The 14,022-nt window shown below is 39.0% G+C and overlaps 1 protein-coding gene across 1 annotated transcript in view; it reads left to right on the top strand.

Moving 5' to 3' along the window:
* Window positions 1–14,022, top strand: part of VPS53 (VPS53 subunit of GARP complex) — a 1,983,995-nt gene that overhangs the window by 688,607 nt on the left and 1,281,366 nt on the right. Inside the window, exons 8-10 of the mRNA XM_044054290.1 lie at window positions 10,152–10,230; window positions 12,387–12,530; window positions 12,744–12,886. Coding sequence (XP_043910225.1) covers window positions 10,152–10,230; window positions 12,387–12,530; window positions 12,744–12,886 — 366 coding nt within the window. The remainder of the gene's footprint in view (window positions 1–10,151; window positions 10,231–12,386; window positions 12,531–12,743; window positions 12,887–14,022) is intronic.

The raw sequence follows: 14,022 nt of genomic DNA, 5'->3' as shown, positions 1-14,022 counted from the left end.
TCATGCCTGACAGGCTTCTCAATTTTCATTATGATCTATATGACCTGAGATTGATTAGAGGCCCAGATTAGTGGACAATGCCAGCTGTCCCATTCTTAGGTTAGAGGAATAGTCTATTTTGCTTTAGTGTTAGCTTTCCTGAAGATACATGTATACATGTATAATATAGAGAGTAAAGGTCAAAGATGTACACTTGTTTCTGCCACGCTGGTTTTATGAAAACAACAGCCCAGTGAAACTAATTGAGTTGTTCACCATGTTGTCTGATTCTTGCTTCCCTCTTCTCAGTGTTTGTGGATGCTGTGAAGAAAGGGGATGATTTGGCAAATGATTAACTGGGATGGTCAGGGATAGGGGGAGAAAAAATAACCATAAAAAGATCAAACAGAGCTGTGAAGAGGATTCTGTCTTTTTACAGGTGGAAGTTAGGTGAGGGGGGGTGGGGAATACACTCAGGTGGGAAGTTTATAGAAACCTAGGAGAATGCAGAACATCAGGACTTTTAGACAGGCAGAGATGAACTACTTGCCCTTCTACAGCCAGTTAGTCTTACTGAGATGGTTAGTGTAGATTAGATTGCAAGCGAAGTGTGCTGTATCTTTAAGTAGCATGTCAAGGCTGTACATCGTACACATATAAATTCCAGATACTTGCACTCCCTAGTGCCATTTTGTAAGAGCAGCCACAGTGAGAGCCTGCATGATCGCAGTTGTTAGTTTGTATACAAGTTACTTAAGTTAGTCAGTAAACATTTATAGTGATGTGCTTGTATAGAATAAAGCTGCTTAAACAGAACCTACGAAGACTCTGCAACTGTGTCCAAAGTAGGAGAGCGACATGATGTCAGAACCAGGATTGAAGAGAATAAAATCCAGAGGAATGAAGTGCAGAGACGACAGTGAAGGTAAAATCAAGAGAAACAAGCACAAAAAGAGCCAGAAAAAGAGTCAAAGCTAATGAGAAGTACCACAAACTGTTTGAGAAAAGAGATAGAATGGGGCATTACAAGGGCACAAACAGCATTGTTGAGCAAGCGTAAGGCACAAAAGGTTTGTAATGGTATTTGTTGAAACGATTAACAGTAAAGCAAACTCAGCATATTTAAAGCAAAACAAGTATGTTTAAAGATAAAACAAGCATGTGTTAAAGTAAAGCGAGTGTGTTCAAAGCAAAATTGGGCATGTTTAGAGTAAAACGAGCACAAGAAAAGTATAGTGGGCATGTAAAGGGCTCAAACAAGCAAAACAAATATAATAAGGCAAAATGAGAGAAAAAAGGGCACATTAAGCAAAAATAAAGCAAGGCGACTGCATGCGTTTTGGCAAAGTGATATGTTTTGGCATAAGTACGACTTCGTATTGTATCCAGGATATACCTAAAGTTAGTCAAAGTATCTCAAAGTGCGTAGAAGTGTTTACAGTGTGTGCTTGTTACTGTACATGTGTTTCAAAGAGTTTATTTTGTGCAAAGTGCATCTATTTCGTGAAATACAGTCAAAGTATAGCCATTTTGAAAAGTTTCTTGTGCTGGGTGTGTCTATTTGCAAAGTGCCGCCATTGCAATGTTTCTTGCACTGTAAAGAATTGCCTAGCAAGGTGCTACCATTTTGGGGACATTTCAGTGTGCTGTATGCAGTTATTCTCAAAGTGCAACTACTTCGAAATGTTATTGAGTTTTGGACGAGAGGTCCAGTTTATTTGCATCATGCAGTTATTTGATACATTTCTTACACTGATAAGAGGTGATTGCAAAATCAATAGTACAAGAATATAACAGTGTGCAAGAGTTTTTCACTCGCATCATAAAGTTGTTTGAGATGTTTCTTAGAATGATAATAGGTTCATAGTGTCATAGGTGTGTACTAGGCTAATGGCCCTGGAGCCTTTACATGCCTAGCCCATAGAAGTGCCCTGGCATCCTGCTTCCCGACGTTAATAAATAACTTTGGCAAAATGATGATAAATGACGTTAGCATTTAGCCTTCCAAATGATATTACAAGAGTGTTAAACTGCCCAAGAAGTTTATTTCGAAAAGACAATAAGCCCAAAAGAAGTAAATTCAGATACAAGTACTGGCATAAGTTTCTAGCATGTATGCATGACTATATGTGCTTATTTGCAAAACCCTTCACTGGTATGTGTTAATATGGCCAGATGGATTTCGAAACCCCTACCACTTGTGTTTGATCAGAATTTTGCAGAGAATTGGAGAATATTTGAGCAAGAGTACAATATTTTTATACAAACAGCTTATGCAGATAGAGATGCACTCACCAGGGCATTCATTTTGCTAAACCTAGCTGGGTCAGAGGCCATAGAAGAGAGCATTCATTTGTGTATGCACCTGCAGTATATGAAGGAGAAGGTGAAAATCTTATTATTGTACAGGCTGAATCAAGGGATGGACCCTCAAACAAATATTACATTGAGAGGCATTTGTTTTACACGAGAGATCAGAAACTGGGGGCAACATTTGCAGGTTACATAACTGACCTGAGAAACTGAGGTAAAACGTGTTGGTTTGGTGACTTAAAAGATGGTCTGATAAAGGACAGGCATGTATGTGGTATTAACAGTGCTGCTGTGAGAAAAATATTACTTCGTGACAGTGATTTAATGTTGAATAAAGCCACTGAGATTTGTCAAATCCATGAGGTGACAGAAAAACACATGAGTATGCTTGCAAGTGACATCATGAGTTCAGCTGGCTCTAGAGCAAATGTAGATACTATGCAACATGTGGCAGACAAAAGTAGGACCAAGCTCTGGCAGCTACGAGATTTCCAAGGAAGACACGTAGTCTTCTAGTAAGTTCTAAGAAAGGCGCACGCTCCAACTCCATGCAGTACAAGCATGAATCAGCAAAACCCAAGTCCAGCTTTATTATTAACTGTTGCAGTTGTGGTGCAAATCATGAGTCTAAAAGAGAGAAGTGCTTAGCATATGGTCAGCAATGCTACAAGTGTAAAAAATGGATCAATCAAGTAAGCCTCACACAGTTGTAAACAAAGGTTACACAAGGAAGCAAGTTGATCAAGTAGAGCCGAAGCAGACAGCTTTCTATGAATATGGTACATCAATGCTTGAGGAAAGAGTTGATGCACTGAATTTATTAACAAGAAGTGAGGTTTTTTGTACTGTCCGGATCAATGGAATATCCACAGAGCTCAAAGGAGACACTGGTTCAAAGTATAATGTTATAGCAGCAGACACATTTCCTAAAGTGGGAACTAACGAACAACTCAATCTAGGCAGTAGTGCAAGACTTGTTGCTTATGGAGGTGAAGAAATTCAAACCGAAGGTTCAGTGATGCTTTCATGTTATTTGACCGAGAACTGTTGCAACTTGTTGTTCTATGTAGCCCGAAAACCAGTGCAATCTTTATTAGGTCTCAAAGATAGTTTAAGAATGAATCTGCTTTTTTTTTGCTAAAGAAATTCATTATGTAAGTGCATTTCCAAGTTCTAATTTTTCTGAAGCCATTTTTTCAGCGTATGCTGATGTTTTCAATGACAAGTTAGGCAAACTTCCAGTTGTATATTCCATGAAGTTAGATCCAGAGGTCACTGCTGTAGTCAGATCAGCAAGAAGAGTTCCGATAGCTACGCAGGATAAATTTAGGGTATTGTCTATGGCAAAAAAGACTCAGGTGAAATCAGAATATGTATTGACCTAAGAGATTTGAAGAAAGCATTTAAGAGACAGCATCATCCAATGTGCACAGTCAGAGGTTGCAGCCTTAATACCAAATGCCACTATTTTCTCCATCTTGGATGCAGAGAGTTCATTTTGGCAAGTGATGCTTGATCGCAAATCTTCATTTCTAACTAGTTTTGGTACTCAGTTTGGCAGACACAGATGACTAAGAACGCCATTTGGAATAAATTCTGCAAGTGAAGTCTTTCAGTGTGCAATATGCAATGGAGCAAATTTTTTCAGGTGGTTCTGGCATGATAGTAGATGATTTATTGGTTGGAGGCAGTGGCGAAGCAGAGCTTGACACAAACCTCAAGAAAGTTCTAGATAGAGCAAGTGAAGTAAACTTGAAGCTCAAGCCTCTGAAGTGCAAATTCAGACTTCCAGAAGTTGCATACATAGGTCATTTGTTCACGAGTACAGGCTTGAGACCAGACCCGACCAAGCAAGCAGCTATTCTTGAGATGTCAGCACCAGATAATGTATAAGCTCTACAACATTTTCTAGGTATGGTCAAGTATTTAGGCAAGTTTATACCAGACTTCAGTGAGTTAACAGCACCTTTAAGAGAGCTAAGTGGCAAAAAATGTTGTGTGGTCATGGTTGGGACAGCACCAGAAGGCATTTGAAGACCTTAAGCAAAAAATTGCCACTCCCACCTACATTAAGATACTATGATGCAAACAAATCAGTTACTGTTTCTTGTGATGCTTCAATATTTGGTCTTGGTGAAATTATACTTCAAGAGGCAGACCAGTAGCCTATGCATCTAGAACACTAACCCAAACTGCGATGCAGTATGCTCAAATTGAAAAGGAGCTTTTGGCAATAGTATTTGCATGTTCTAAGTTTCATGGTTATATTTATGGTCAAGCTATTCAGATTGAGACTGACCACCAACCTCTAGTTACTATTCTAAAGAAGCCTATGTATTCCGCTCCAGTGAGATTGCAAAGAATGATGCTCAAATTGCAAAAGTAGAATTTCAAAATGGTCTACACGAAAGGCAAATTACTTTATTTGGCTGATATCTTATCCAGATCGCCCAGAAATATGACAGAACAGCCTGATGCAGAGAATTTTGACTTTGATGTGATGGTAATGTGTAATTTTTCTACCACTAGACTTGATGAATTGAGAGAACATAGTCAGATTGATCCAATTTTGCAGAAACTCACTCAGTACATTAATGTTGGATGGCCATCAAAGCAATGTAGTGTATCACCTTAAGTGCAAACCTATTTTCCTTACAGAGATGAATTGTTGATGGAAGATAGCATTATTTTCAAATGTCCTAAAATTGTTGTTCCTGCTTCCTTACAACAAGAATATATCCAGATTTTGCATTGTGATCACCCAGGTTCCATGTCCACTAAGAGAAGACCGAGAGAAACAGTATTTTTGCCTACATTACCAAAAGACATTGATGAAGTACTTTCATCTTGATCATTATGCAATAGTACTATACCACAGTTGCAAAGAGAACCACTTCAGCTAAGTCCAGTTCCTGAACTACCATGGTCAGCAGTTGCAGCTGATATCTACTTAGTTTTGGTAGACTCTTATTCGAATTGGTTTGTGATTGCTGTACTACGTAACCTAACCTAACATCCACTGCTGTTATTACTGAGCTGAAATGTCATTTCTCAGTTCATGGTAGTCCACACAAACTTCTTTTTGACAATGATACTCAATACACTAGCCAGTTTTTTCAGAAATTTGCAAAAGACTGAGACTTTGTACATGTCACTAGTAGTCCTGAATAACCTCAGTCAAATGGTCTAGCTGAGCGTGCAGAACAGAGTGCAAAGCAGTTACTTGAAAGGTCAAAGTGTGACAATACCGATGTGTTCTTAAATTTGATTACTCTCAAAAACATACCTCGTGACAATATTCTTATCACCTACTCAAAGATTGCTTTCCAAACTAGAACTACACTACCCGTTACTTCCAGTTTATTGAAGCCTAAACCTAAGAACATTAAAACCATTAAGGCTCAATAGGTTAAGAAGCATAATAACCAAAAATCTTTTTATGACAGATCAAGCAGATTACTTCGTCCGTTGAGGGAAGAAGAGACGGTACGAATTCAGACAAAGAATGGTTTTGATCGAATTGGACAGATTACAGGCATCTATGTCGAACCAAGATCCTATTTGGTAGATTCGGAGGGTGTAGAATATAGGAGGAACCGGAAACATCTTCCTGTATCAGAATCATCCTCACCATCACAACATGGTTTCTGTGATGCAAACTTCAAACATCTAAGAGTGAATCAGACACTGTTTCCATACCAGAATGTGTTCAAAATTCTGATTACATTCCAGAAAATATTCCAGACATTCCACAGATCAAACATTTTGCAGAGACAGTTCCAGTTGCTAAATTTAATTCCCTGCTTTATGTCACATGATATGGGTGAGTGTCAAAGCCAAGTGTGAAATACGCAGCAACGTGGATTTGATTATACAATACTAAGTGCACATATATGTACAATGCATGACCAATAATTACCTATGATTTCTGCTGCTAAATAGGCAGTGTCATAAGATCTAATTCTCAAAGAGGGTGGATGTAGATCAGATTGCAAGTGAAGTGTGCTGTATTTTTAAGAAGCATGTCAAGGCTGTACGTGCACATATAAATTCCAAACACGTGTACTCCATGGTGCCATTTTGTAAGAGCAGCCACAGTGAGAGCATGCATGATCCCAATTGTTAGTTTGTATATAAGTTACTTAAGTCAGTCAGTAAACTTTTATAATGATGTTCGTATAGAATAAAGCTGCTTGAATGGTGCAGCGGTAGCGTTTTTGCCTCACAGCAAGAGGTTCTCCTGTTCGATTCTCGGCTGGAGTGCCTTCTGTGTGGAGTCTGCATGTACTCCCTGCGGTCGAGTGGCCTCCGAAAGACATGCGATAATGGGCGTGCCTTCGCTGAAGGTTGGGCGTCGGGCTGGCAACTTGGCACCATAAAAATCTACTGCCAATCATTAGCGGACCGGAGTTCCGCTGTGGTGACCCCTAACCGGGAAAAGACAAACAAAGCTGCTTGAACAGAACCTATGAGGACTCTTCTATTGTGTCCAAAGTAGGAGCGCGACAGTTGGGAAAACATTTAGGATGTATGTTCATGGTAGTAGCACAAGATGGTTACAGTAACCACTGCCTTTTTGCAGCAGTATTAGAAAAAAGTTTTCAAAGGAGAATAGTAGTAGTAGCAGGAAAAGACTGAACAAAATTGATCAATTGTGATTTCTTTCTGAGAAAATGCTCAGCAACTGCATAGAGAAGAAAGATTAATTCTCTTAAGTCATCCTACTATATTGGTGCCTGTACTGAAGGTTGCCATTTTTAGCCAAGAAATACCAAGACACTATCACTGGCATTGAAAAAGATGGTTGTTTTGTATAAATCTCTAGGGTCTACTTTAGCCCTCAGCGCATTATGACTTTCCCACCAGATAAGGTCAGGCCATAGGGCATTAAGTTATTTTTCTCATCTGCCACATTTCCAGTTTTTACTGTTTCCTGGTGGTTCAAACAGTGCTAAAACTGGCAGAGCTTGTTGATTCTGGGGTCATGGAGTCTTTGGAAAAGACTTAGTACTACCCTTCTGGAGTTTTTTGCACTGCCTTGTGTACTTCAGTAGTGCATAAGTGTGGTGACGTGTGACTAAAACAGCAGCTGCCGGTGCACATGTGTATGCCAGGTCTACTTTGGATGCTGCAATCTGGGGATGTCCTTTTTAGTGAAACTTCTCAAGAGATCATAGAGGAGCTCTAGAAGTGGGGAAGTGCCTTGCCTACTAGGGAGGATATGCAGTATGTCCCTTGGACTTGGATTATACTTCTTAGCTAGGTGAACGCAGTCATCCAAGATGATAAGGCATCTTTTTTAGCAGGAGAGACAGCCCAAGTGTCAGGCAGTTTGCCTCCTTTCAGATTCCCTCTAGGTTTTCAAGAAGCTAATTTCTTAGGCGAAGCTGCAGCAGTGCTGACTGCTAATCAAAACTGCATGAGAGGCTGATGCTTGGATTTTGCCTTTCTTTGCTATACTATTGCAAGAGGCAGGTGGATTATGAGTACTATTGCAAGAGGCCATGTCTTGGAAATGCTGGGTCCTCCACCTTCTGTGGAGGCTTCTTTGAGGTACCAGTGAGTCTCCTGCACTTTTGAACAACACACTTTCTTTACTTTAAGGGCCTGGAGAACCTGTTCTAGCCCAGGAAAGTGGAAGCAGATTTTATCATGTTTTCTTCATTCTGAAGAAAATGGGGCATATTATTGTACCTCTTCTTATTCACATTGATTGTAATGACTGTATTCACTGCATTCTGGGTATTGAATGCAATCTCTGACACCGTCTGCTTTGTAGATCATTTCCTGCTAGACACAATTAAAGGTTACTTGCACATTAGCCTTTGTGAACCTTAAAAGAGACTCCTGCACTTTGCACCCTGTCTTCTATCCTCATAGCTATTACCAGTTATAGGCTGCAATTGCAAAGTCCTTGTATGTGAAGGGTCTCCTTGTTCCCATGCAGTCTTTTAGGGTTACCATGTGTCATCTCAAAAATGGGCTGTATGTGGTTTTCAGGACAATGCATAATTTAAAATGCAGACAATAGCTCATATCGTTTAAAAATGTCACTAATTAAAAAAGTTAAAATGGCGTTTCCTAGAAACCCAAAATATGTGGTGGCTGGAGCTACATGTACTTGTCATACAGGGGCTGTACCCCCTTCACCTCCTACTAATTATGTCTACATAATTTTGAATGTTCGCCATGTTGGTTGTAATTGGAGGGCAGTCTGCAGTAAACGCTTTCCTCTTTTTCCTCTCTATGCCCGCATATTGGACTACTACATTATTTTAAGACATGATCAGAGTTTGTTTAGTGGACAGTGGTAATAGTGAAAGTAGACTGTTTCTGTCATTTAAGTGCAGTAAACCATGAATGACACTCATAATGACTGCATTTATTTTTGGAGCTACTGTAGTGGTTGATTTGACACTACTACTGGGACATTCAAGAAAACAATTTTTTTATCTTTCATCTGGAAATGTCAGCTTCATGTTTGCCCCTGCATTGCATCCCAGACCTTATTTTCAGTCACGGAGGAGGATTGAATTTGATGCAGGTAAATCAGCAAGAATGAATTCTTGACGAAACTTGCATTTGGCAAAATGAAAAATTTGAGCAAGAAGGTTAGAAATTTCCTCCCTCCTTGCATACTATTGTGTTTGTGCTTGTCTACAAGTCAGCACAAAAAAAAAACTGCCACCATGTTCACCATCTTGCCAAGGTCCATGGAATACAAAGTTATTCATCCTATCAAAATACTGTAGTATGTGGAAGTCTAATACATTGATCTTAAAAATATATATTGGTAGAATAAATAGGTCACTAACATTTGCAGTCTAATGTGTAGCTGTCCTTTTAGATTAATGTGAATTTGGAATCGATTAGAGAACATGGCACCAGCACCACTACAGCATTTCATATGAACTTTGAAGTGTAAAGGTTGGATTGTTGTCCCATGCTTGATAGCAAGGGTCTGGTGAATTGGTGAATCCAGGTAACTTCATGGGCAATGTTAATATATTCCTGGAAAAACACAAAACTACCTCCTGGAAATGAGAGGAAAGCCCAAATAAACAGTCAATGGAGTGTTGAACCATGAAGATCCTGTTATTCCTGGAAAAAGACTATACCCCCCCCCCCACACACACACACATTTTTACTTCTGCTTAAGAGAAATGAGTGTTCTAAGGTAGACACATTAATATGTTTTAACTCACTGTCAATACTTCAGATTTTGGTGTTTTTTTAAGTCATGAAAGGTACCAGGTTGCTTGTTCATAGCAACTTTGGTCAAGTTCTTTGTTGGCACCTGACTTCCCCAAAAAATGACATCAGCAAAATGTATGGACTGTGGTCGAAGTAGTGGTATTAAGTGAGTCACTTTTATGATTTTAAGAATTAAAGTCTGGGCTGAGGACGTTAGTTTTGAAGTTTTTGTTTCCTTTAGAGTTGTAACCAAGGTCTAGTTTGGGTTAGGATTATATGGGTTATTTTGTACTGTAGGCAATGTTTGGTGGGCTTTACATGTCATTAGAAATACTATGGATAATACTTTGTGTTGTAGGGAATTCCATTGAGGTTGACTTTTGGTGAAAGTTTTTTTGACTTTCTTAGTTGAAACTTTTTTTTATATTGTGGGCATTTTCATTGCCTGGGTTTTTGATAAAATATTATTTTGATTTTTTGTATTTCCAATAATGTAGTTTGTTTTTTTTTTGTTTTCAAATAAATATCTAAGACTTGGCTGGGAAAAATGTAAAAGACAAACCAAGAGGATGTTACAAGTTTGAAACGTTCCAGAATAAGAAATATCTACATTAAAGTTTTAGGCAGTGAAGGGTATTTATTCCTTTTTTTTTCACTTTTAATAGAGTAAAAGCTGCTCAGACGGAACTGGGACAGCAGATTCTAGCAGATTTTGAAGAAGCTTTTCCTTCCCAAGGTACAAAGGTAAGTGACAAGCATGGCACCCAGGTTTTGCTTTCTTACTGAGATTTATCTTTGATTGCTTTAGTGTTTGACTTGAAACTACACTAGCAAAATGTTTATTGGTGAAGTGAACTTTGAGACTTTGTGGAGGAGCTTGACAGCAAATTCAAGGGTGAGATCAAATGGAGAGAAGCTGTACATTTGCAGACTCCATGTAAGCTGTCCACTCTGTTTAGTATAAATTATATTTAATATGGCAAAGGTAGCATTTATTAGGACAGAGTACAGATGGCAAACCCATGTGATCTTTGTTGCTTCACATAACCCTTTCTAGGGCTTGATAACTACCCCTGATGACCACCTCTGTCATCCACAGTAAAGAACTGAAGATAAATCCTGGTTTTTATGAATTTATGGAATGAAGACTTGACTAATGACCTAGGTGGCCTAACATCATTTATCATCTCATGAGCTGGAGTAGCTGGGGAGGAGACTATGGGACTGAGTGGTTTATCCTGGGGTGATGGGAAGTGGAGCAGCACACTGTAGTGCTGACACCTATTGGGAAGAGAGAGAGAGATTTATATCATGTAGCAGTATAACCTGAGACTCGCTCAGCTCTGTCAAGAAGTGTCTATGCAGCAGCCTTCCTGGGGCATGGATGAGAACATGCCTCCTCACAGGGGATCGGATACCATACCCTTACATCAGTCATGAGGGGAGGGCTTAGCCCATAGTTAACTGGAAGTAGGCTGTGCTGCAAACTGCATTCACTTCACTGAGGGAAAACAAATGTGTAGTAGCGCTGATGACCTGATTGATGGCAGGCACAAGAATTACAGAAGCCAGTATTACAACAAAACTACCTCTTCCCTGCATACCATGCACCCTCTTGACATAGGAAAAGGCAACCTTGCATGGCAGATATCTGAAAACTTTGAAAGTCAGGCAGATGTTTAAATGTCCGTTTGCTGCACAATTGCCAGACAGTATGATTGATACTGCAGTGGTGAGCTTAAACTTTTACAGTTATAGCACCTTTGCTCACATGACTATACTGTCTCTGTCTGTTCACACAATTGATGAGACTTCATTTTGAGCTCTGGAAATGTCTTTTCTAATAGCAGGATGCAGAAGGACTAACAGGGGCTACATGATGGCATATGAAATGACGCTAAAATTCTGTGTGCAAGTCCCAAAGGGGGAAGTAAGTTCAGGAGGATGACATGGTTGAAACATTCAAGTACTTAACTGACTTTGTTCAAAAATATAATGTATAACATAACAGAGTATAGTTTGAAGATTGAGACTGTGTGGCTTAGAGGTAATGGGTGAATGTGTATTGTCAGAGAGAGAGTAAAAAGTGGGAGCAGTGAACTTATGAAATAGCTGGCAAGTTCAAAAGAAGGAGAATTCAAGAACAAGTCGGGTAGAGGTAAAATAATATTAATGATGGTAGAAAAACATAGACCATTTACTTATGACAGATAATTTATAACAGATAATATGCATTTTTTGAGAAGTTAAGTATGGTGGACAGGGACTTGTTATTTGCAGTCATGTGTTTCTGTGCTGAAGCCATTGGAGTTTTCACCAGAACTGGGGATAACACAAACTGTTGAAGTTTGTGTTCCGTCCTGAGGCGTAGACATGGTGAAGTCAAAAAAAGCAGTCTCCAAAATTTGAATAAATATTTGCCTTAAAGTACTTGAACAGTGAAGTATTCTTGGGGCTTTATAAAACAGTGCAAGATGAGTTGTTGAATTTGTACAGACACTGACAAGATTTGGAGTAGTAGACATTGGGAGTCATATCTAGAGAACTACAGAAGCCCTTTGTATGCATGTTTCTGTGTGTGCTCATGTTGGTGGAAGGACAGTATTTGGGGACTTGCAGAAGTTAGTGTTGCAACTGTCTGTTCTTAGATAACTGTTGGTGACAATTTCAAGGGATGGGAGGAAACAAAGTAATGATGATGTGTTATTGTGGAGTCACTGAAGTTTTGGCCGTGTGTTGTAAGGGGTGCGGTGTTTCTTTAAGGGGTGCTATGCTTCTTTAATCAAAGACTGTTGGGATTCTTATTGTCCTGTTGGCAACAACTTGTGAAACAAAGCAGCAATGCTTTTAATTCAGATACCAGTGCATAGTTTGACTTGTTTTTCCCCCCTGTTTTGCAGAGAACAGGAGGTCCTAGCAGTGTCCTGAGAGATGCTTGCCTAGTTGCTAATGTTTTAGATCCACGCATCAAACAAGAAATCATAAAACTGTTCATCAGACAGTACCTATCTGAATACCTGGTATTGTTTCAAGAAAATCAAGATGTAAGTTAAACTTTTATTAAGATGCATATTTTTTGATAGAGTAAGTGGAAGACTGGACTGTCGAAGTGACAGAGCCATACCTCAGGCTTGTAATGTTTTGAAGTATTTTTGTGGTCCTTTGTTTTGCTCTAATACTTCTGTTTTTCTTGGATTGTTTATATTCTACAGCTGTATGTCATTCATTACTTTTGATTGTTTTGTTTCCTAATGTAGGTTGCCTGGCTGGATAAAATTGATCGACGTTATGCTTGGATAAAACGACAACTTGTAGAATATGAAGAGAAATATGGACGTATGTTCCCAGCAGAATGGTACATGACTGAGCGCATCACTGTTGAGTTTTGTCATATAACCAGGTAATAGTAAACAATTTTGTACTGTTTTTTTCTATTTGATCCATATATTTTCTAAAAGCCTTTTATGTGCATACTTTATTATATGTTTGTGCAGTATCATGACTGTAATAAGGGCTTGGGAAGGTAGTTTGATATTGGTGTTTGCATAGTTTCTGATCTGCATGTTCTATGCAAAAATGTGTACAAAATTTGCCTGGTGTGGTAAACAGATGGACTCCTGTGAAGCTGTGCATTGTGAAGCCGAATAATGAGGTTAGAGTCAGAACTGATGGTACATTGGCCAAGTGCTAGACTGCAGCTCCAACATTCCCAGTTCAGTTACCAAATCCAAAGATGGGAGACTGACCTGAAAGGACAGGGGCTTAGGGACAGGATCAAGTGGCTAATTGTTGTCTTATCTTTGGGAGTAGCTATGAGTTTCCTCATTGCAGGATGGTCTCCTGCGGAGACTGTAGAAGCTTACCCTGGTGCTCTGGTTGGCCATTGTGTTACACATGCAGCTTGTCAGCCAGAAGTGATTGGAGTATGCAGAGGTATGTAGGCGTAACTGGGCATTTATTTCTTCATTATTTTACATATTTGTTAGCCAGGTTAGTGCATTCACAGTTTTCACCCACGTCAGCATAAAGAAAAGAAAAATCTTTACTCCTAAGCAATTAATAGCCTCCTGCTGTCTTTTGTCTCATCTCGAGACAAACGTTACAGGAGAATGGAAAGGTGGTATGTTATGGTTGCTAAGATTAAAATTGACATAAGCTTTTATAAGAAGTTTGCTTTGCTGCCTCTTTTTTTTTTTTTTTTTTTTTTTTTGAGACTGTAAATTTTGGGTGTGTAGTACAAGTATCACTGCAAATAGTGAGGTCAAAGGTCAATTGAAAATTTATTGACTACTAAATTCAAAAGTCATGGACATTCAGGTGTCTAGACAAAGCAAACATTTGTTTCTAGTGGAGCAACTTGTTTAACATAGCAGATGGTGGACTACTTTAATCAACTTTGTCAAGTAATTCAGCACTGAATCTTTCTCCTACAATTTTAGTACATTTTTGGGTATGACCCATTTTCTAGGTGTATTCATTTTTAGGACAGTTATTTGGAACTCTTCCCAGCATATATATATATATATTTATATATAT

This window comes from Protopterus annectens, chromosome 13.part0, assembly GCF_019279795.1.
Source record: "Protopterus annectens isolate FY-2018-M chromosome 13.part0, PAN1.0, whole genome shotgun sequence".
In the NCBI taxonomy this organism is placed as follows: domain Eukaryota; kingdom Metazoa; phylum Chordata; order Ceratodontiformes; family Protopteridae; genus Protopterus; species Protopterus annectens.
The sequence above is the reverse complement of the archived record's forward strand: the minus strand, read 5'-3'. Positions and strand labels throughout refer to the sequence as shown.